Below are 20,504 nucleotides of genomic sequence, written 5' to 3'. Positions count from 1 at the left end.
CCAAATTATTTTCAGAATATTCTTCCTTATAGGTAGCAAAAAAAACCCTCATGCTAACAATTGGGTTTTCTTGGCCTTTTGTTTTTTAAATTGTGGTAAAATATACTCAATATAAACTTTACTATTTTAACCACTTTTAAGAGTACTTGTCCCTGACATTAAGGACATTCACAGTGCTGTGCAGCCATCACCACCATCCATTTTCAGAACTTTTTCATCATCCCATACAGAAGCTTTGTACCCATTAAATAACTCCCTACACCTCTCTTTCCCAACTCCTAGTAAGGCTGGTTCTTGATTCAACTCTTAATAAGGTGGGTTCTTGATTGTGAATTAATCTTGTCTTTGAAACTAGGTTTTTAAGTGTCTTGAGAGCAGGCAGGTAACATAACTCAAATGTTTTTGTACCTTTGACACTGTCCAGCTTAGGGAATGAGACTGGGAGGACTCCTTCTTTAACTCTTCAGTAAGTTATTTAAAAGAACAGAAGCTATGTCCTTTTCTTGTCACATTAATCACTGTTGTTTCCTGAACCTCTTGATACTGACTACCTATTGCCTGTGGCATCAAAACCTTCACTGTCCAAGACTTAACAAGACAATGTGTGCACTGTCCTCTTGTGTGTTTTCTAGTTATCTTCCCAGTACAGGTGATATAGTTCATGGAGTTCCTTTGTAGTAGGAGGAAGAGAGACAGTAGCCACTGTCTCTGTTTTAGGGCATGCAGTGTACATAAAGACTCAGTTATCTGGGGATAGATGCCAGACTATTATCTGAAAGAAGAAGGCTGAGCCAACAGGATATAGAGAATAGAGCATGAAAGAGTATTTGCTTCCTGTGACTTGGCACCTTTAGGCTCAGGCTCTGCACTGTGTCACATGAGTTTCTCCTAGACAAATAAAGGTCTGTGATGCTATGCATGACGGGAAACAGGAGGGCTTTTTGATGCAGTCTACTGGTCTGGTTCTGTGCTCTGTGAGGCAGAGACGATAGGTCTAGAATTTGGAGGCATTAGGTTCTAAGACCCTGAAAGCCTAGGAAGCCTAGAAAGGGGGATGGCTAGTGAGGTTTAGATTATGTTGAGGCCTACCTTTATTCTGTGGGATGTTGCATATCCTCTTTACACTTATGGTTCCATCATCATTATTCCATTAATTATTTGGCAAGTGAGAAAGAATCACCAAGATTTAAGATTGGGACCTAACAGGAGCGCTGCTGGGTAGGGAAACACTATGACCACAAGTGAACCAATTAAGCCTTGATCAAGGTTTTATCCCCTCACTGTCTCTTGTTACCCTTAACCCCTTACCCCTGTTTTTTTTTTTTTTAATGGAATAAGTTTCCTCACTGGATCCCAGAACAGCTTCATATTTGGGTGATTCCTCTGGTTGGTGGACATTTAGGGCCTTGGATGGCTAAGGTCCTTCGGCTACTGTACCACCGTTCCTCCCTTTCTCTTGTCTTATCCTGATCTCTCCACAGAACTTGTTCAGGGAATGGGGGTGGAGGTATGGAGTATGAAGAGCCTAAAAATGAATCAGAAATAAGAGAAAGGAAATGATGGTGTGAAAAAGGTAGAGTAGGAAAAATAAAGGTAGGAGAATGTGTAAAATTGGAACACAGAAAAAGCTTGGGAAATATTTGCAAGTTTTGTCTCAGTTTAGACATGAAAAGAAGAGAGCACCCCAGCTTCACACTGTCTTTTGCCTTTAAGCATCACTGGAGAGTCAAACAAAGGGCTAAAGATAAAACATCAAGAGGTAACGTTCCAGTCTCTGCTCTGACTTCTCTCCACTGTGGGTGAGGCTCCCATGAGCCCTGTCCCTCAATGACCCCTGGTGCCAGGCACCAGGTGCTCTAACCACTGAAGGCCCAATTTCCCCAAGTTGACAGATTCTCCCAGAAGACTTTTTTGGGTGGGAAATCAGAGCCTGGGAATGTTCCAGAATTCTCCACCTTACCCCTGGGAGTGAAGAGGAAGTAGGGGAGTGAGGAAGTAAGGGCTCTGTCCTTAACTGTGTCATTTACTAGTTTTATAACCCAGTGGACGTCACTTCTGCTCTCAGTCTTGTTATCCATAAAATGGGCATGATGATGCTGTCTCACTCATAGTGTGGTTGTGAAGGTCAAAGGAGATTAGGTCCAGGAGAGCACATCATACCTGGTTAAGTTGTAGTCAGACGTGCCTCAGAGCACTGGCTGTTGGGGTTTGCCGTCTCCTGTCATTCAAAGGTCTCCAGCTTCCTGTAGGATGTCCCTGAATCCTCTCCCGTTCCATGTAACACTGTCTCCTGGTTTCTCAGCTAGGAGACATTCCCGGGAAGAAGCTGAGAAGCCGTGGGAGCTGCTCTCTGTCATGAGAAGGTGATCTCTTGCTCTTTGCAGTCTCCCAACTCCCAGCCTGGCCTGTGATCATTTCTCCGCTTGGCCTGGGGCAGGGTTGGGGAGGAGCATAATGGCTGGGACGTAGCCAGACACAGTGGAGCCTGGACACTGGTTGGGGGTTCCCAGAGGAGAGGGTGGGATCAGACGCCTCAGGAGACAGGAGTCCTGCAGTTCTGCTCTGGGCTAGGCTCACAAAGGTCCTGGAATTCAGGATTTGACTAGTGCAGGATTTAAAACTACATGGGTTTTCACTCAACCACAAGACAAGTTAGGAGGATAGATAATTAATTAAGTGCATAGATCAGTCATCATTTTCATATTCTCTTTACAGCTAGACCCTTTCAAGGGCAGACCCCTGGACCCTGCTGACATACCTCCTCTGGTTTTGTCTTCAGGGAGGCCAGTTCCTGGGACAGCCCTCAGGCAGGAGCTTGTCATATTGTCCCCCTCTTAAGATCTCTAGAGAATAGGGATTGTCTTCCAAGAGATGTTGTGTATGCCCTGTAATCCCCAGAATGCAGAGTTCCCACAAGGACCTCCGTAGCCCCAAACGAGGCTGACTCCAGGTTCTATCTGGTGATGTTCCTGGTGCTGCGCCATCAGCTAACCATTGGCTCCCCCATCTGCCTGGTTGCCTTCTCCTAGTTCAGCTACTCAGCACAGGTCAGCAGAGAACTCACCCACCTCCCAGGCTCTCAAGGCCATGCGTTCCTTTCAGTTGTCTGAGACTTTGCCCAAGTTAGCTAGCCCTAACCTGCTGAATGTTTCTAGAGAATAGCCGTGGCAAAAACAACCTGGGGGTAGAACGCAGAGCTTACTGGCCAATCTCCAGGCCACACCCTTGAAAAGAGGCAGATGTCATTCCATCAGTAACAAGCAGTTGCCACGTTTCCCTTCCCAGCCAGGGCTGGCTTCCTCAGGAGGGGAGTGTGCGGCGGCTGCTGTGTGCAGATCCCTGCTGCCAAACCTGCAACGCTGTGGCTCTGGAGATTCAGCAGTTGCTATCGGGTGAGAACACCCTGACTACCACTACTTCTTTGGGGACATCGCAGGGCTTCTCTTGCCTAGAGGTTTTGTCCACGTCTAGTCTCTCTTTTGAGCAGAGTCAGGATTCCCTGCACTCCAAAGAGCTTTCGCTTCCATCAGCAACCCGCATAGTGTCACAACTAACAAGTCAGAAATCCTTAACCCAGTTAGTTGCCAGGTCAGCCACTAAGTCAACCACCAAGTCTGCCAGTGCAGTCAGCATCCACGAATACTGGGCGGACGACCAGCAGCTAAGGCAGGAATGTCAAGGGCCAGAGGTACCCTGGGACGTGGGAGCTCTGTCTTCTTCAAGCCTTGAAGAGCCTAGGATTCCTGTGAACCAGCAAGACAAGAAGAAGAGAACTCTGAATGTGTTCCAGAGAAATAAGGCCAGCAGCCCTTGAATATCTGATTCCCTTTCTTTCCCTGAACCCAAAGCTCACAAACCTAAAATACCCCATGACCTTTCATTCCCTTCATTTCATGTTCCTGTGTCCCCAAATCCCTGATGTATCTTTAAGTATGTGTATATAAATGCATGCATTTCTGCACCTGAGGGCTCCCAAGATCTGTGGAAGATTCCTGTGGCAACTTATGTCACACGGCCCCCAAATTTTCCAAGCCTGGGGGAAAACACTACCATTTCTTTCATCATGAATGCTACCTCTAAGGCCTCTGTTGAAAAGATGGGCTTTTATCTCCCTGACCTGGGGTTCATGGGAGGTAAGCAAGTCCACCCAAGCTTTCTGTTTTTCAAGGATACGCTATGGAACCAGTGCAGATGTCACTGCAAACAAATCCCAAACTCTGTGACTCTGGCTCTACCCTCTATCATCTTTCAGTTTATAAGTGGTCTCTGTCCATTGCTTGGGGGTCATGCTGAGGCCTCAGTGTCCTGTCTGCAGCAGAACACAGCTACCTTTCTATGGTTCCTCTTTTATGCACATTGAGTCCCTGGTCCACCCCTAGACATCTTGCCACAAAAGTGGAGCCTGGTTTCTTTTTCTTCAATGATTTGTTAATCTCCAAACTGTCTAAAATTTCCTCTTACCTCAGTTAGACCCACCTTCTTCCCACATACCTGAATTTGGGCTTCTTCATCTTTCTATTAACAAGCCTATGTCAATGTCCCATTTCTGACTCTGGCCAAGTGTGAAGCCTTGCAGTGGCACCTTCGCTTCAAAGGCAGCTCCAGCTTCTGTGGGGCTTGCCAGCTGTTGCCCAGAGATCTCTGTAGATGCATAGAACCATACAGCATAAGCCCTGAGACATGCTGAAGCCTGTCTCCTGAGACTTAGGGGCCTACCTGTTTGGGGAAGCCCATTTCAGTCCTCAAGAGCAAGGTAGTATTTTCCTGGAGCATGCCCTGAGCTGGTGGAGTTCCACCTTCAGAAGTGGTTGATTTGGCTGTTTGATTTACTATTGCTGGGGTCTGCCCCAGAAGATCCAGCAGTCCATCCAGTTGCTTCTATGCCCTGCTGGCCAGCAGCCCCTGCCCCAGTGCAGCACACTGACCAGGGTGAGTGTCCCCTAGCCTGCAGACCCAGAGGCCAGAGGGGATAGTGGCCTCTTCTGATCTATTGTGGCCAGTAGTGCCAGCCCACAGTTGCTTCCCAGGCCATGGTGATGTTGTAGAGCCATATTGGCTAAAAATATGAGAGGATCTGCTAGGGGATTGTCCCTGCCCACATCTGCAGCGGTTGGGACTCAAATCACTGGGTCTGCAGAATTCCAGGGGCCCTGGCAGCAACTCGGCTCCCTTGCACCCCGGAAAGTAAGCCCTTAAGACATAGAGGCAGCCATCAGTCCCTACATGGACTAGGAAGTGACACCCTGAATACTGACAGGCCTTAACCGGCAGCAGTAAGCCTCACCAGACGCTGTTACTGATCACCTTGATTAGCACCTACCCAGGTGCCCTCCCAGGGAGGCTTTGAGAAACTGGAGACAAGTTTTGGCCTTCCTGTCAGAACGGTGGGCTCTTTGTACTGTGGCACTCTCCAAGGCCATGGCTCTGGCCATGGCTCTCACTAGCCAATCTCCAATCACAAAGATGGTGCCTGGGCCTGTTGGGGGCCCAACAGAGTCTCTGGCTCAATCTCATGTAAGCAGCAGTGTATAAATCCTGTGCAGTACAGCAGAACCAAAAGCAAGCTAGTTCCAGAGCAGTCCTAATGGTTCTTCCCATGGGCCTCCAGGATCTCACAGCCCAGTGGGGACATAACAGAGGCCCAGGTGCTTGTGTTCAGCTGGAGGCCAGTGTGAACAACCCCTGCCTGGAAGATCCCTGAGCCCCAGGCCTCTGCAAAGGTGAGAATAACTCCCTGCACCAGCAGGGAGAACAGAGGACCCAGGGTAACTCAAAGCATCAGAGAATCACAGAGAAGGGGGTGCAGCGCCGAGGCTCTCTCCAACCAGAGAGAACATCTACCCTGCCAAGGTTCCAGTAGGGACACTTCTAAGTAGAACCCCCAGAGCCCCTGACTTCCCAAATGTATCTCCAGGATCTTTCTCAGGTAAAATTTAAGTTTGGCCAGGATGGTTGTGTTGAGTGAGTAGGGACTAGCAAGGATCTGTCTGGATCTTTAGAGCTACCATCTCCATCCTGTCAGCTTAGTGCCCCCTGTCAGTACCTTCACCAGCTTCTCCCTTTACCTTGAGTTCCTAGAGCATCCTCCAGGATTCCTTGGGACAAAAGGACCAGATAAGAATAGTCTATAAGGCTGTTAGGGCAAGTTGAATGGCCTCACCCAAACAAGGATTCCTGAGAATGTCAGATCTGGAGTGTTCAGGGCTTAAAGGGCCAGATCTTACAGGACCAACTTGCTGGCCCACATTTTGCAAGTCCAGCATTTAAAGGAGCCACATTTTTCAGATCCAAGCTTTGCAGGGCCAAAATTTGTAGGGCCGCACTTTGTAGGGCCAAGAGCAGGGTCTGGTAAAGACAGCCCATACTCACAAGAGCCCTACCCTTACAGAAGCTGCAGAAGCTGGACTGGGAAATAAGATGAAGCATTTTACACACTGGATTAACCCCAAGGTGAAAGGTCAAGGGCATAAGGAATCCATTCTCCTCTCTAAGGATGAGAAGGTGGCCAAAACCAAGACAGAAAATGTTGAGAAGAGACCACCTCCCACCAAATGCCCTGTGAAGGGAGCTCAGTCAGAGAAGGAGGAGGAAGATGTGGCCTTCTTTGATGTCCTCCAGTGCCTAGACAGTGAGTTCCAGCGACACTCCCTTCAGTCCAGCCAATCCTGGTTCCTGCGCCTTTCCTGCAACAGCTCCAAGCACTGTCCTCAGCTGACTTGTGCCACTCAGCCAGAAAATCCATCCCATGTCTCAACTCTCACCTCAGCAGAAGGCACTTGTCTATACAAGGAGAATACCCAGTCCAGGAAAAAGGAGTTCATAGGTTCCCAAACTTCTGCATCCTCCTGAAGAAGGCTGTCATCATCATTCCATTAATATGCAGGTGAGGCAGGGCCCTCTCCAAATATACTGTGTACCTCTAAGCAAAGAACCACCTGTTTGTGCCTCTTTGTTTTTAATGTGATATGTGACGGAGAAAGTAGAGGAGGTAGATTGTACTTCCCATATGGTATGGGAGCTTAAACCCATTTTACAAATGGGCCAGCATTCCACACAACTCTTTCAGCTCCACCCTGGACTGTGGATAAAGGGACCTGAGCAGAGAAGGAAGACCCTCATCTAAGATGCATTGGAGGTAAAGATCAGGCTTGACTTCTGTCATGGCTTCCCGTGTTGTCTTTGGGCCCCAGAGGAGCAAAGTGTGCATGACGTAGTACAAGAAGTAGAAGCCAAGAATCCAGTGCACTTTTGGCCCACAGGCACAATTCATTGATAACTTTTATATATTCCCACAATCCGGAGGGAAGGTTTTTAGAGGAGTGTTAAGAGTGCTTCATTCTTGAAGAGGTGCTTTGTGTTTATCAAAGGCACATAGCTAATATGATAGATGTCAGAAGCAATTGATAGAATCTCCCCTCTCTGCACCCTGTTGTTATTGATTAGATTTTAAGGGGTAACCCATCTGGGAGCTTGCTGTAGCCCTGTTACCTGTTTGACCCCCCACTGCCTTTCAGCTGCATGGAATAAATGCCTCCTAGAATGAAAATCAGTTGATGATAATGTCTCCAAAGAGTCACAATAAAAATGACTTCGAGAGGCATCTTGCATTCAACAGTTAAAATGTTTGAGTACTTACTGTGTGCCAGGAACTATGCCAGACACAACAGTCACCTAGACACTGGCCTTGCCTCCATGCAGATCATTATCTTATGGGGTAGACAGTCTCATATGCCCAAATTGTCTAATCAAAAGTGTATATACTCGGATGTCCAGTATTTGTTTCAAAAGTGAACTGATTCCCCAGACCACCACCACCACCCAATCACACATACCAAACCTGCTTCCACATCAGTTAATGGCACCTTTCTCTTGCCAGTTGTTCAGACCAGAAATATTGGTGTCAGCCATGACTTTTGCATCTAACAATCTGCTTCTGGTCTATTAGTAAATCCTGTTGTCTCTACCTTCAAAATTCAGAAAATGACCTTGTCTTACCTCCTCTGCTGCTACTAATACTACAATAGTTTCACAGTCTCCTGCTTCTTCCTGAGACCATATCTCCAACAGTCTGTTCTCAACACAGAAGCCTTATAGTGCTCAGGGAGCGTCCTGGCTGGAGAGAGAGAGAAAGAGATGGAGAGATGGATGTATAATTGTGGGACCAGATAAGGTTACCAAAGGAATGAGTATCAATGAAGGAGAGATCTAAGGACTTGGCTCTGGGACATTCCAACGTTAAGAAATTGGGAAGAAAAAGAGGAACAAGTAAGCAGAGGAGACTGAAAAGCAGGAGCCAGGGAGGAAGGAGGAAATCCAGAAAAGTGTGGCATACTGTCATATTGCAAGGAGAAAATGATCAATTGCACGAAAAGTTGTGAATTGGCCAAGTAAGATGAGGGTGTGGAGTTGACCACTAGATTTAGCAGCACAGACATCACTCATGGCCTTGAGAAGAACAGACTCGCGTGTGATGGAGGTGAAGTGGAATGGATTCAAGAGAGAATGAGAGGAGAGCAATTGGTGATAGCAAGTGTGGTGATAGCAAGTGTAATCAATTCCTTCAAAGGAGGTTTGTTCCACAGAGGTGCAGAAAAATGGGGCTAGAGCTGTAGGAGGAAGTGGAACCCAGAGAGGGTTTTTTTTTTTTTTTTTTTTTTTTTTAAAGATGAGAGACATAAGATGTTGGATGTTGACAGAAATGATGCAGTCGAGGAGGGGTAAACTGATGATGCAGGGAGAACTGCTGGAGCCATGTAGTGGTGTAGAGGTGAGGGGATGGGAGTGAATGTCCAAGTTCATGAGATGGCCTTGGAAAAAGCACAGACACTTTGCTGGTGGTTAGTAGAAAGAAGGAAGCATTAATGAGGTAAGACTTTGTGTATTAGGAGAAGAAGGGTTTCGCTCACATGTAACAGAATTTGGGCAAAGACTCAAAAGGGTAAGTGAGGATCTGGGAAGGTACCATGGCTGTGGGGTGGAAGGAGTAGTATGGAGAACCAAAGCTGGAGGCAGAAGTAGAGGTAGATTCTGGAAGTTACCATGGCAAGTTTCTATTAGGGCCTAGGAGTTGGTGGCCAACTGAGGGCCCGTGTGGGTATAAAAGGGTGGTTGAATGTGCCCTTGGAACACTGGATCAGCAAGAGAGATCACAGAGAAACTCTAGATGCACAGAACATGAGGAAGAGGATGGGACTAGGGACACAGAAAGGGGGCAGGTGTGGCATCCTAGTGTTCAGACACCAGGCATGTTTGGGGGTGGGAGGAGAGACTGGGACGCAGAAAGACAAAGAGGCTGCCCTGAGTGGATGGGAGGGAACTCTGTTTTGGACACCTCATTCCTCTCAGAAGGTGGCACCTCTCCTCTGCATTCCCACCATCTGACCTACCACAGAGGAGAGAGTAAGGGCAGGAAGTGCTGTGGCTTCCTCATGGTGTGGTATGGGGGACTGTGAGATGCCCCCGCCTCACTGTTTCCTAAGGAAATCCAGGATGGCTCAACATACCATCAAACCAGGAGGCAGGGGCAGGAATCTCTTCCTCTGATAGGACTCAACACTTAGCAAAGTGTATCCACTGCTAGCAGGATGCAGAAAAGCCAGATGGGAAGAAGCATGAATGTGTCCCTCTTCTGAATGGTGATTCTTTTTTTTTTTTTTTTTTAACAATTTCTGTTTATTTATTTATTTTGGCTGCGTTGAGTCTTCGTTGCTGCATACGGGCTTTCTCTAGTTGCGTCGAGTGGGGGCTACTCTTCGTTGCGGTACACAGGCTTCTCGTTGCGCTGGCTTCTCTTGTTGCGGAGCACGTAAGCTCAGTAGTTGTGGCGCATGGGCTTAGTTGCTCCATGTCATGTGGGATCTTCCTGGACCATGGCTTGAACCTGTGTCCCCTGCATTGGCGGGCGGATTCTTAACTACTACGCCACCAGGGAAGTCCCTGAATGGTGATTCTGTGCCTAAGGGTTGGGGGCCCAGCCCCTATTGTGGCCCCCAGGGTGAGGGACACAGGGCCTAGACTGACTGAACCACACTCTTCGGTGTTTTCCTAAAACATCCCCAAAGATCATAGGAAGTCTTGTGACAGGCACATCCTCCCTGCCTGGTGGGAGTTGGGCTGAGAGCCATGCAGGAGGGTGCCCAGGCGAAGGAATGTGACTCAGAAGGGTCACAGCAGCGTCAGGTGGGAAGCCAAGGTTAATGTGCACACATCCTGGCTTAAGTGGACCAGCCTTCCCATGGTCCCTCACAGGCTCCCACGTGCCTCAGCAGAGTCCTGTTACGGAAATTTCAGACAACTGACCATCAAGATTGCTTGTCTTTTGTACCTGCTCACTCCACCCTAGCAGGAAGGTTGTTGCTGAGCTCAGGAGTGACTTGCTCAATCCTGTCATGCCAGTCTCTTGCCAGCAGGGGACTGGGACTCCCTGAGCGTGAACTGAAATTCCCTGCCCTGCTCGAATTCCCAGCTTGCTGGAGACGCTCAGACTCAAGGGCTTAGTTAGTCTGTTGGTCCACTCAAATTCTAGTCCCTCTCCTCTGTGGGTCTTTTGAATAAAACATCCCCTGCCCCTAAATTCCCACATCCTCTGAATCATCCTCCTTCCACAGCCTCATCTCTATCCTTGACTAACTTTCCCATCGCCACCCTGTCCAGGCTGAATCCCTGGAAATATGTTAATAATATATGAACATAGTAGTGGAAAAAAGCAAGTTACAAAAATATCCATGTTATAGTCTCATATAAAAAATATTAACAGACTTAAAAAATTTTTTTTTACTGTGGTAAAAGTCACATAATGTAAAACATACTACTTTAACCATATTTAACTGTACAGTTCAGTGGCACTAAGTACATTGACATTGTTATGCAACTCTCACCATCATCCATTTCCTGAATTTTTCACCTTCCTAAACTGAAACTCTATCCCCATTAAACACTAACTCCCCATTCCCACTCCCCACCTCCACACCCCCAGCCCCTGGCATCTACCAGTGTACTTTCTGACACTATGAATTTGACTATTCTAGGTACCTTGTATGAGTGGAATCAAACAGTATTTGTCTGCACCTAATGTAAAAAATATTAATAGACTTTTAGAGAGCGGTTTTAGGTTTGCAGAAATATTAGGCAGCATGTACAGAGTTCCCATATACTTCCTCATCCTTGGTCACATACACAGTTTTCCCTATTACTAACATCGTGCATTTAGTGTGGTACATTTGTTAAAACTGATAAGACAATACTAACATCCATAGCTTTTGTTAGGGTTCACTATTTGTGTTATATATGGGTTTTATGACATATATCCACCATTACAGTATCAGAAGAGTTTCATTGCCCTAAAAATCCCCTTTGTTCCACCTATTCATCCCTTTCTCCCTTCCCCCAAAGCCCTGGCAACCATTGATCTTTTTCTTTTTAATTTTTATTTTATATTGGAGTATAGTTGACAATGTTGTGTTAGTTTCAGGTGTACAACAAAGTGATTCAGTTATACATGTATCTATTATTTTTCAAATTCTTCTCCCATTTAGGTTATTACGGAGTATTGAGCGGAGTTCCCTGTGCTATGCAGTAGGTCCTTGTTGGTTATCTATTTTAAATATAGCAGTATGTACCTGTCAATCCCAAACTCCCAATCTATCCCTTCCCCCACCCCGGTAACCATAAGTTTGTTTTCTAAGTCTGTGAGTCTGTTTCTGTTTTGTAAATACGTTCATTTGTGTAATTTTTAAGATTCCACATATAAGCGGTATCATGTGATATTTGTTTTTCTCTGACTTACTTCACTTAGTATGATAATCTCCAGCTCCGTCCATGTTGCTGCAAACGGCATTGTTTCATTCTTTTCAATGGCTGAGTAATATTCCATTGTATGTATTGGATTGGCCAAAAAGTTCATTTGGGTTTTTCCGTATGATGTTACAGAAAAACCTGAACGAACTTTTTGGCCAACCCAATATGTACCACATCTTCTGTATCCCTTCATCTGTCGATGGATATTTAGGTTGCTTCCATGTCTTGGCTATTGTAAACAGCACTGCAGTGAACACTGGGGTGCATGTATCCTTTCAAATCTTGTTTTTCTCCGGATATATGCCCAGGAGTAGGATTGCTGGATGATATGGTAGCTCTATTTTTAGTCTCTTAAAGAACCTCCATACTGTTCTCCATAGTGACTATACCAATTTACATTTCTACCAACAGTGTAGGAGGGTTCCCTTTTTCTCTACAGCCGCTCCAGCATTTATTGTTTGTAGGCTTTTTGATGATGGCCATTTTGACTGGTATAAGGTGGTATCTCATAGTTTTGATTTGCATTTCTCTAATAATTAGCGATGTTGAGCATCTTTTCATGTGCCTCTTGGCCATCTGTATATCTTCTTTGGAGAAATGTCTGTTGAGGTCTTCTACCCATTTTTTGATTGGGTTGTTTGTTTTTTTGCTATTGAGCTGCATGAGCTGTTTGTAAATTTTGGAGATTAATCCCTTGTTGGTCGTATCATTCGCAAATATTTTCCCCCGTTCTGTGGGTTGTCTTTTCGTTTTGTTTATGGTTTCTTTTGCTGTGCAAAAACTTTTGAGTTTAATGAGGTCCCATTTGTTAATATTTGCCCTTCTGTGTCTAGCTTATTTTGCTTAGCATAGTGTGTTCAGGGTTCATCCATGTTGTAGCAAGTATCAGAATTCAGTTACTTTTTAGGCTAAATAATAGTCTATTGTATGTATATATTGCATTTTGTTTATCTGTTTATCCATTGATGGACACTTGTGTTGGTTCCACCTTTTGGCTGTTGCAAAAAATGCTGCTGTTGAACATTGGTGACCAGGTGTCTGAGCCCGTTTTCAGTTCCTTTAGGTATATGCCTAGGAGTGGAATTGCTGGATCATATGTTAATTCTATGTTTAACTTTCAGAGGAACTGCTGCCAAATTATTTTCCACAGCAGCTGCACCATTTTACATTCCCACCTGCAGTACACAGGGGTTCCAGATTTTCCACATCCTCACCAACAGTTATTTTCTGTTTTTGTTTTTTTTTGATAGTAGCCATCATCATGGATTTGGAATGGTATCTCATTGTGGTTTGGATTTGCATTTCTATAATGACTAATGATGTTGAGCATCTTTTCATGTGCTTAATATCTATTTGCATACCTTCTTTGGAGAATGTTCTGTTCAAGTCCATTGCCCATTTTTGAATTTTTGTTTGTTGACCACTGATATTTTTATTGTCTCCATAGTTTTGCCTTTTCCAGACATTATATAGTTGTAATCATAGTATGTAGCCTTTTCATTTTGCTTCTTTCACTTAGCGATATGTATTTCCTCCACGTCTTAAATGGCTTGATAACTCATTTCTTTTTAAGGCTGAGTAATGTTTCATTGTATAGATTTACCACAGTTTGATTAGCCATTCACCTATTGAAGGATATATTGGTTGCTTCTAAGTTTGTGTTGTAAAGCTGTTATAAATATTTTTGTGTAGGTTTTTGTATGCACATAAGTTTTCAATTAATTTGTGTAAATAGCAAGAAACACAATTACTGGATCATATAGTAAGAGTATGTTTAGTTTTGCAGGAAACCACCAAACTGTCTTCCAAACTGGCAGTACCATTTTGCATTCCTACCAGCAATGAATGAGAGTTCCTGTTGCTCTACATCCTCACCAGCATTTGGTGTTGTCAGTGTTCTGGAATTTGGATATTCTAATAGGTGTATAGTGGTATCTTACAGCTGTTTTAATTTTCAGTTCTCTAATGACATATGATATTGAACATTTTTTGATATGCTTACTTGCCATCTGTATATCTTCTTTGGTGAGGTGTTCAGGTCTTGCCTGTTTTAAAATTGGGTTGTTCATTTTCTTTTTTAAATTTATTTATTTTTGGCTGTAGTGGGTCTTTGTTGCTGCACGTGGGCTTTCTCTAGTTGCAGTGAGCAGGGGCCACTCCTTGTTGCAGTGCGCAGGCTTCTCACTGTGATGGCTTCTCTTGTTGCGGAGCACGGGCTCCAGGTGCATGGGCTTCAGTAGTTGCAGCATGCAGGCTCAGTAGTTGTGGCTTGTGGGCTCTAGAGCACAGGCTTAGCAGTCGTGGCACACCGGCTTAGTTGCTCCGTGGCATGTGGGATCGTCCCAGACCAGGGAAGTGTCCTCTGCATTGGCAGGCGGATTCTCAACCACTGCACCACCAGGGAAGCCTGGGTTGTTCATTTTCTTATTGTTGAGTTTTAAGAGTTCTTTGTGTATTTTGGATACCAGTCCTTTACCAGAATATGTGTTTTGCAAAGATTTTCTCCAACTGTGACCTGTATTTTCATTCTGTTAACAGTGTCTTCTGGAGAGCAAATATTTTTAATTTTAACGAAGTCTAACTTATTTATTTATTTATTTTTTCATGGATTGTGCTTTTGTTGGTGTATCTAAAAAGTCACTACCAAACCCAAAGTCATATAAATTTTCTCATAATCTCATTTTTGAAAGAATAAAATGTATATATGTTTTTCATCTTTTTAGTAATCTGTACTTTCTAATTTACCTACATTGCAAATTAATTATATACTTCCCAGGGTTGGCAACATAGTGGCTTCTTTTAGTTTTACATATAACATTCTGTGACTCAGAAAACACAGCTTTTATTGCTCTGGGTTCAGTTTCCCTGTCTATCAATGAGTATTGGAACAGAGAGTCACTGAGTTCCCTTTCTGTCCTAAACATCTAGAATGATCATGTTTGTTTTCAAATTCTTTTAAACATCCACAGACCTAATTGCAGCATCTAGTCATGGGGTATCCAGCCATGGGGCAGGGAAGGAGTCTGTGTGTATGTGTAAACATCCTAGACTATGTGTAGTCTAGACTGTGTGTCCTAGACTATGTGTAGTCTAGACTGTAGTCCTAGACTGTGTGTATGTGTAAACATCCTAGACTATTCACCTAGGAATTTCTTGAAGCGAGAGGCTGGGCCTGTAGTCTGCAGCAGACACTGCCCACATGCCTCATGCACACTGGCTTTGAAAGCCCCCAACTTACAGCGAGAGGAACAGGAACACCACACCAAGAAAGAGAATGCAAAACTAACACCCAGCCCTTCGCTGCAAACCTTCCTCAAGATCAGTTACTATTTCCAAGGTCACAGTGTAACCTGAGGAGGTATATTTTTCACATTTTTTTGACTGCGACCCATAGTAAGAAATGTAGTTTATTGGGCTTCCCTGGTGGCGCAGTGGTTGAGAGTCTGCCTGCCGATGCAGGGGACACGGGTTCGTGTCCAGGTCCGGGAAGATCCCACATGCCGTGGAGCGGCTGGACCTGTGAGCCATGGCTGCTGAGCCTGCGCGTCCGGAGCCTGTGCTCCGCAACGGGAGAGGCCACAACAGTGAGAGGCCTGCGTACCACAAAAAAAAAAAAAAAAAAAAAAGAAATGTAGTTTATGATGTGATCCTATACACACATAAACACATGTTCATAGATCTATAACTGACCCAAATTTTATGAAACAATCCTAATTTTACTACACATGATTCTCCCTATATTTTCTATCCTCTCTAACCTAGTTCATTAAAACAATCCTGATAGTGACTCTCTAAAATGATTTCATGACTTCCTCATGGGTCTGGACTTGCAATTTGAAAAACATAGCCTTAGGATCATTATATATTTTTGATAGTGAACTACGCTTTTGTCTTTTGATTTAAACATGGTTATGTCTGAAAGACAAGGGCAACATTGTGGGGTATAAGGTAAGCTTTCCCCTTGACTGGAGTGATGCAAGAATAGAATTCTCAAGCTTGTCTTTATAGAGTCTGTGTGGTTGGAAGGTCTAGCAGATCTGAACTGATACTGATATACCTTTGACTGAAGAAAACTACTGTATACGAGAGGCTGATCCTGTGACCTGTGGACATATGTAAAGGAATACTTATTGGAGCATAGTTTATGGTAATTTAAAGGTAGAAACAACCTCAACAGGAATAGGAAGTGTAGAGCTAAGCTTATTATATGGTGAACTGGCTGGATCCTAGGCAAGTGGGAAGGGTATGTAAGAAACTCTAGGAAGAGAGGGGGAAATGAGTGGACTGAAAAAGCATATCCATTATAATATACATATTTATGTTTGGAAAACAAATATTAAAAAGCCATTACCTGCTTTTTTTTTTTTTTTTGTGGTAACAGACTACAAAACAGCAAAGGTTTACAGTATCTTCTTGGTATTCAGGGCTACATAGAAGGTACTAGCTCTCTAAATAGTTTGGGAAAGCCCCTTCCCAGAGTTATAGCAAAAGCTTTAGGGAGCAGCCAAAAGATTTTTATGTTGAAAAACTGAGAAACACTGTTCAAAGACCTGGAATAAACATACTTGGAAAATTAATTTTTTAAGAATGATTCCTTAGAGGAAAATCAATAAAATATGCATTTTGTCCTTATTGACTTTTTCAGGCAAGACAGTAAGAGTTATTGAACAGCATCCAACTGATTAGGAGGGTTACTCTATAAGTGAACTGACTCATTAATAGTGTATCAGCAAACTAACCACAGGCACCCCCTAATACACCGCAGTCTTGCTACAACAGTTATTCTCTAAGGATAACAAGAATCACTATTAAGCTACGCAGTTGTTAATTGGTGGCTTCAGGAGTCTGTCTTTAGAGGAATTTCAGTGAACTAAAGCTGACATCCACTAGTAAAATAAACTACCCTCACACACACACACACACCTCAAAAAAAACACCCCAACACTTTCCAGGCTTGACCACAGGCTTTAAGAATACTTCTGTTCCTTTTACTTAAGATGGCTCCATTTTCTTGGCCAATTTTTTTCCCCTCTAAAGGCATAAAATGTAAAATAGAACCTTAAAAAGAGTACATCAAAATCCAAATAAGAATCCCAAGTCATTTTAAATTGACGTGGCTTTGATTTTGAGAGTAAACTGTGAGGGCACAACAGAATTAGGCTTAATGAATGAGGCCAAAGACTTTAGTGGTTAATGGAGGAGACAAACCAATGTACAAAAAACACCTTGATTAAAGCGTGTGTTCCCAGATATCAGTGCGCATGGAATGTTTGAGAAATTGACAGAATCAGCTCTAATTTCCAGAGAAACAAGTGGTAGTGGTAACGGGTAAAAACAAGTGTCTGGGAAGTCCGAGCTAGTGTAATGAGGCACAAAAAGGAAATAAGAGGTATAAAGACTGGGAAAGAAGATATCAAACTGTCTTTGTTCACAGATGACATGGTTGTCTATGTAGAAAATCCAAAATGGTTGACAAACTGGAACCAATAAGTGATTATAGCAAGATAGCAGGATATAAGGTTAATATACTAAAGTTCATTGTTCTCCTGTATACCAGTAATGAACAAGTGGAATTTGAAATTAAAAACTCATTCCCATTTACATTAGCACCTCCCCAAATTACTTAGATATAAATCTAACAGAATATGTATAAGATATATATGAGGAAAACGACAAAACTCTGATGAACGATACCAAAGAAAAACCAAATAAATGGAGAGATATTCCATATTCAAGGAAAGGAAGACTCAATATTATCCAGATGTCAGTTCTTGCCAGTTCTATAGATTCAATGCAGTCCCGATCAAAATCCCAGTAAGTTATTTGGTAGAGATGAACAAACTGATTCTAAAGTTCATATGGAGAAACAGAAGACCTAGAATAGCTAACTCAATTTTGAAGAACAAAGTCCGAGAGGCAAAAAGTGGGACAAAAGGTATAATAGGGCCATCTATCTGGCTGTTATGACCTAGAGGAAATTAGATGACTGGCTGTCTAGATGTGTTTGTAAGGTAGTAATATATATGTGGCAACTTGGGCTGTGTGTCTATGTGTGTAAAAAACATGTATTCTCTGCAGAGAACTTGCTTATTTATAAGGGCAAATTGCGGGGTAGGGGGCGGTACTCTGCAGCAGGAAAGGGAAAGAGGGAAACAGAATGCAGTTTAGGAACAGCTCTCTGTAGGAAAAAATTGCTGAGAAAGTCTGAGGAGCAGCCTCCTAGGCAACCAAAGGTGTCTCATCCTATGTTAAATGCAGTTGTAAAAGATGAGCTTTTGCTTACATTTGATTCTTGGCATGAGAGTGACAACTGTTTGGAAAAGACTCAAAAGTAAGTAACAGTGATCTCCTGAAACATGAGAAGGCTTCATTAGGCAAAAACAAAGCAAAAGAAACCTCTGAAAGGGAAGATGGGTGGAAGCAACCGAAGAGTGTTCCAAAGGTGGGAAAAGAAGCCCTAACATTTCATTGAGGTCAGGAGGGAGGAAAACAGATCTAGACAGCTCTCACTGCCTTCTACAGAGCACGTGTTCTGTATACCTTTGTTGAATGAATGCTGCATCAATGACTTGGCAACAGAAAAGTTTGAGATTATGGCATCAGTACCTTTTCTTTTCCTCAAAAATGGGCCAGAAAGACTGATCAGACCAAGTCTTCAAAACTCACTTCTAGAAAGTACACAGTCACCAGCTCATCACAGCCACTTTGCTTCCCCAGAGGTAGAGCCTGAATGGTGAGTCAGGCTAGCAGAGAAGGGGCAACACATACAGTAGCTACAGGTGATTTCTCTCACCACAGGGGAGAGCTACAGAATTCTGGAATTTAGCCAGTTTCCACAAACCACAATGATAAGAAAAGACCAAAATTACCAAAGTCAGAAGTTTCCTGCTTTTATCCTAAGTTCTGGGGCATTGTGCCCTGGCCCCCAGGAGGGCAGCTTCCCTAAAGGCATGTGCAGGAAGCTTAAAAAATGCATCTCCTCTGTCCTGGGTTTGAGCTGGGGAAATTTAGCATGAGCAGCATCTGCACATAAGGGTGAAAAATTTCAAGGTGGTTGATAATTGGCTCCTGGAAGCATGTGCCTGAAAGATTGTGTGAGAGCCTCAGGGAAAGCCACATACCTAACACAGAGAGTGGAAAACCAGCAGAACTGGGATCTGTAAGAAATGCAGAATGCACATACCAACACCACTGCACATCTGGGTGTTATCAACCCAGAGGAGACTCTAAGCAAAACCAAAGGAACAAAAGTCTTTTTAACCCCTTGATGAGACTCCAGCTCTTTGAGGAAATCCAAGCCGTAAGTGATGTGCCTGTTCTCTAGTGACTGACTGTTGTTTTAGGAATCGAGTGCCTCACCACAGTGCTTTTGGAGCCTATTTCTAGCCAGAGTCATTTGGCAGTAGCCTATGTGCTGCTTTTAGTTTCCACCTCTGTAGGTACAGTGTCTCTCCATTCACTCCTGTTTATATAGACCAGAAGAGCTGGCTTCAGTCAGCCCAGGAAAACATGGCCACCCTAAATTAACTGAATTGTTTTGGGGTTTCCAAGGACTGAAACTGAGTCTTCCTGGACTCAGCTCAAGAGAATGAGGCATGAAGGAGGTGCTGCTGTTGTTTAATATTAATCGAAATTTCCCAAAGCCCTAATAAACATGAGGACAAAATTATGGCATGATCTTTAGCCCCTGGAGGCCTGGGAGGAGCTTCATGAAAAGCTGTAGGGCTGGCTTCCCACAAAAGCAGAGTAACAGTTAAGGAACATCACACTATCGGTGACTGACTGCTATGATTGCACTTAGCAAGCAGAACTTCTCAGCAAGATGGAGAGACACTCCTTGTTCTCTGGTCTGGTCCCCTGAAGCACAGATTCAGCCCCATTTAAGGCACTCATTACACCCCATTTATCACCATTCACTAGTTTGTTGCTTCTACAGATACTTGCTGAGTGCAGACTAGTATGTGACAGGCACAGATTAGCCTCTTAATAAATGTTGGTAAAAGGAATAAATGGAACCTCACTCAGCCTGTAGAATGCAGTGTTGAGTATGTGTGTGTAGGGGGCATTAGTGGAGGATTTTTTTTAAAAGGTATTGTTGCATAAGTTAAATCTTAAAAGTCAATTAAGAGTTCCTACAATGTATAAAGGAAGAGTTATTCCAGAAGGAGGTAAAAGCACAGACAAAGGCAGGCACATAGATCTACAGAGACCCTATTGTGACTCAGAATGAAACCAGACTGAGTGCTGGGTAGGAATAGGCAAGGAAACCTCGTTCCACATAGAATTATCAGTCCAAAGAATTGATTGGAAATAATATGCTTAAAGTGAGTAGAAGGAAATATGTCCTTGGATTTCAGGAATTAAAAATAAACTGACCTGGACCTCACGAAGGACGGCAGGAGCGCCACAGGTATGGCGTCGCTGGTGCCGTCCTGGAGCCGTCTGGACCGAAGGCAAGAGCGCAACGTGCGCGAGCTCGTCCGCCTTGTGGCCGGCGTCCAGGATGAGGCGGACCCCAACTTCCGGCTCGCCTTGCACTTCGGCTGGTCCAACTTCAGATTTCATCATTTCTTAGATGTCAACAGCCACAAAATAGGAAAGACAATAGAAAGGATTTATGAAAAATTCATCATTCATTCTGATCTCAGCAAAGCTGCTAGTTGGAAGAGATTAACTGAGGAATTTCTAAATGCATCACTTCCAAGCAT

General features: G+C 44.0%; 1 protein-coding gene across 1 annotated transcript; it reads left to right on the top strand.

Moving 5' to 3' along the window:
• Nucleotides 1-267: 267 nt before the first annotated feature.
• SPATA31F3 (SPATA31 subfamily F member 3) lies at nt 268-7,692 on the top strand. The gene is made up of 5 exons (XM_033431051.2): nt 268-1,218; nt 1,689-1,759; nt 2,303-2,363; nt 3,286-3,392; nt 6,389-7,692. Exons 1-5 carry the CDS (start codon nt 1,076-1,078, stop codon nt 6,847-6,849), a joined length of 843 nt encoding a protein of 280 aa, XP_033286942.2. The 5' UTR covers nt 268-1,075; the 3' UTR covers nt 6,850-7,692.
• Nucleotides 7,693-20,504: the final 12,812 nt, after the last annotated feature.

Source organism: Orcinus orca, chromosome 6 (assembly GCF_937001465.1).
Source record: "Orcinus orca chromosome 6, mOrcOrc1.1, whole genome shotgun sequence".
NCBI classification, from domain to species: domain Eukaryota; kingdom Metazoa; phylum Chordata; class Mammalia; order Artiodactyla; family Delphinidae; genus Orcinus; species Orcinus orca.
The sequence above is the reverse complement of the archived record's forward strand: the minus strand, read 5'-3'. Positions and strand labels throughout refer to the sequence as shown.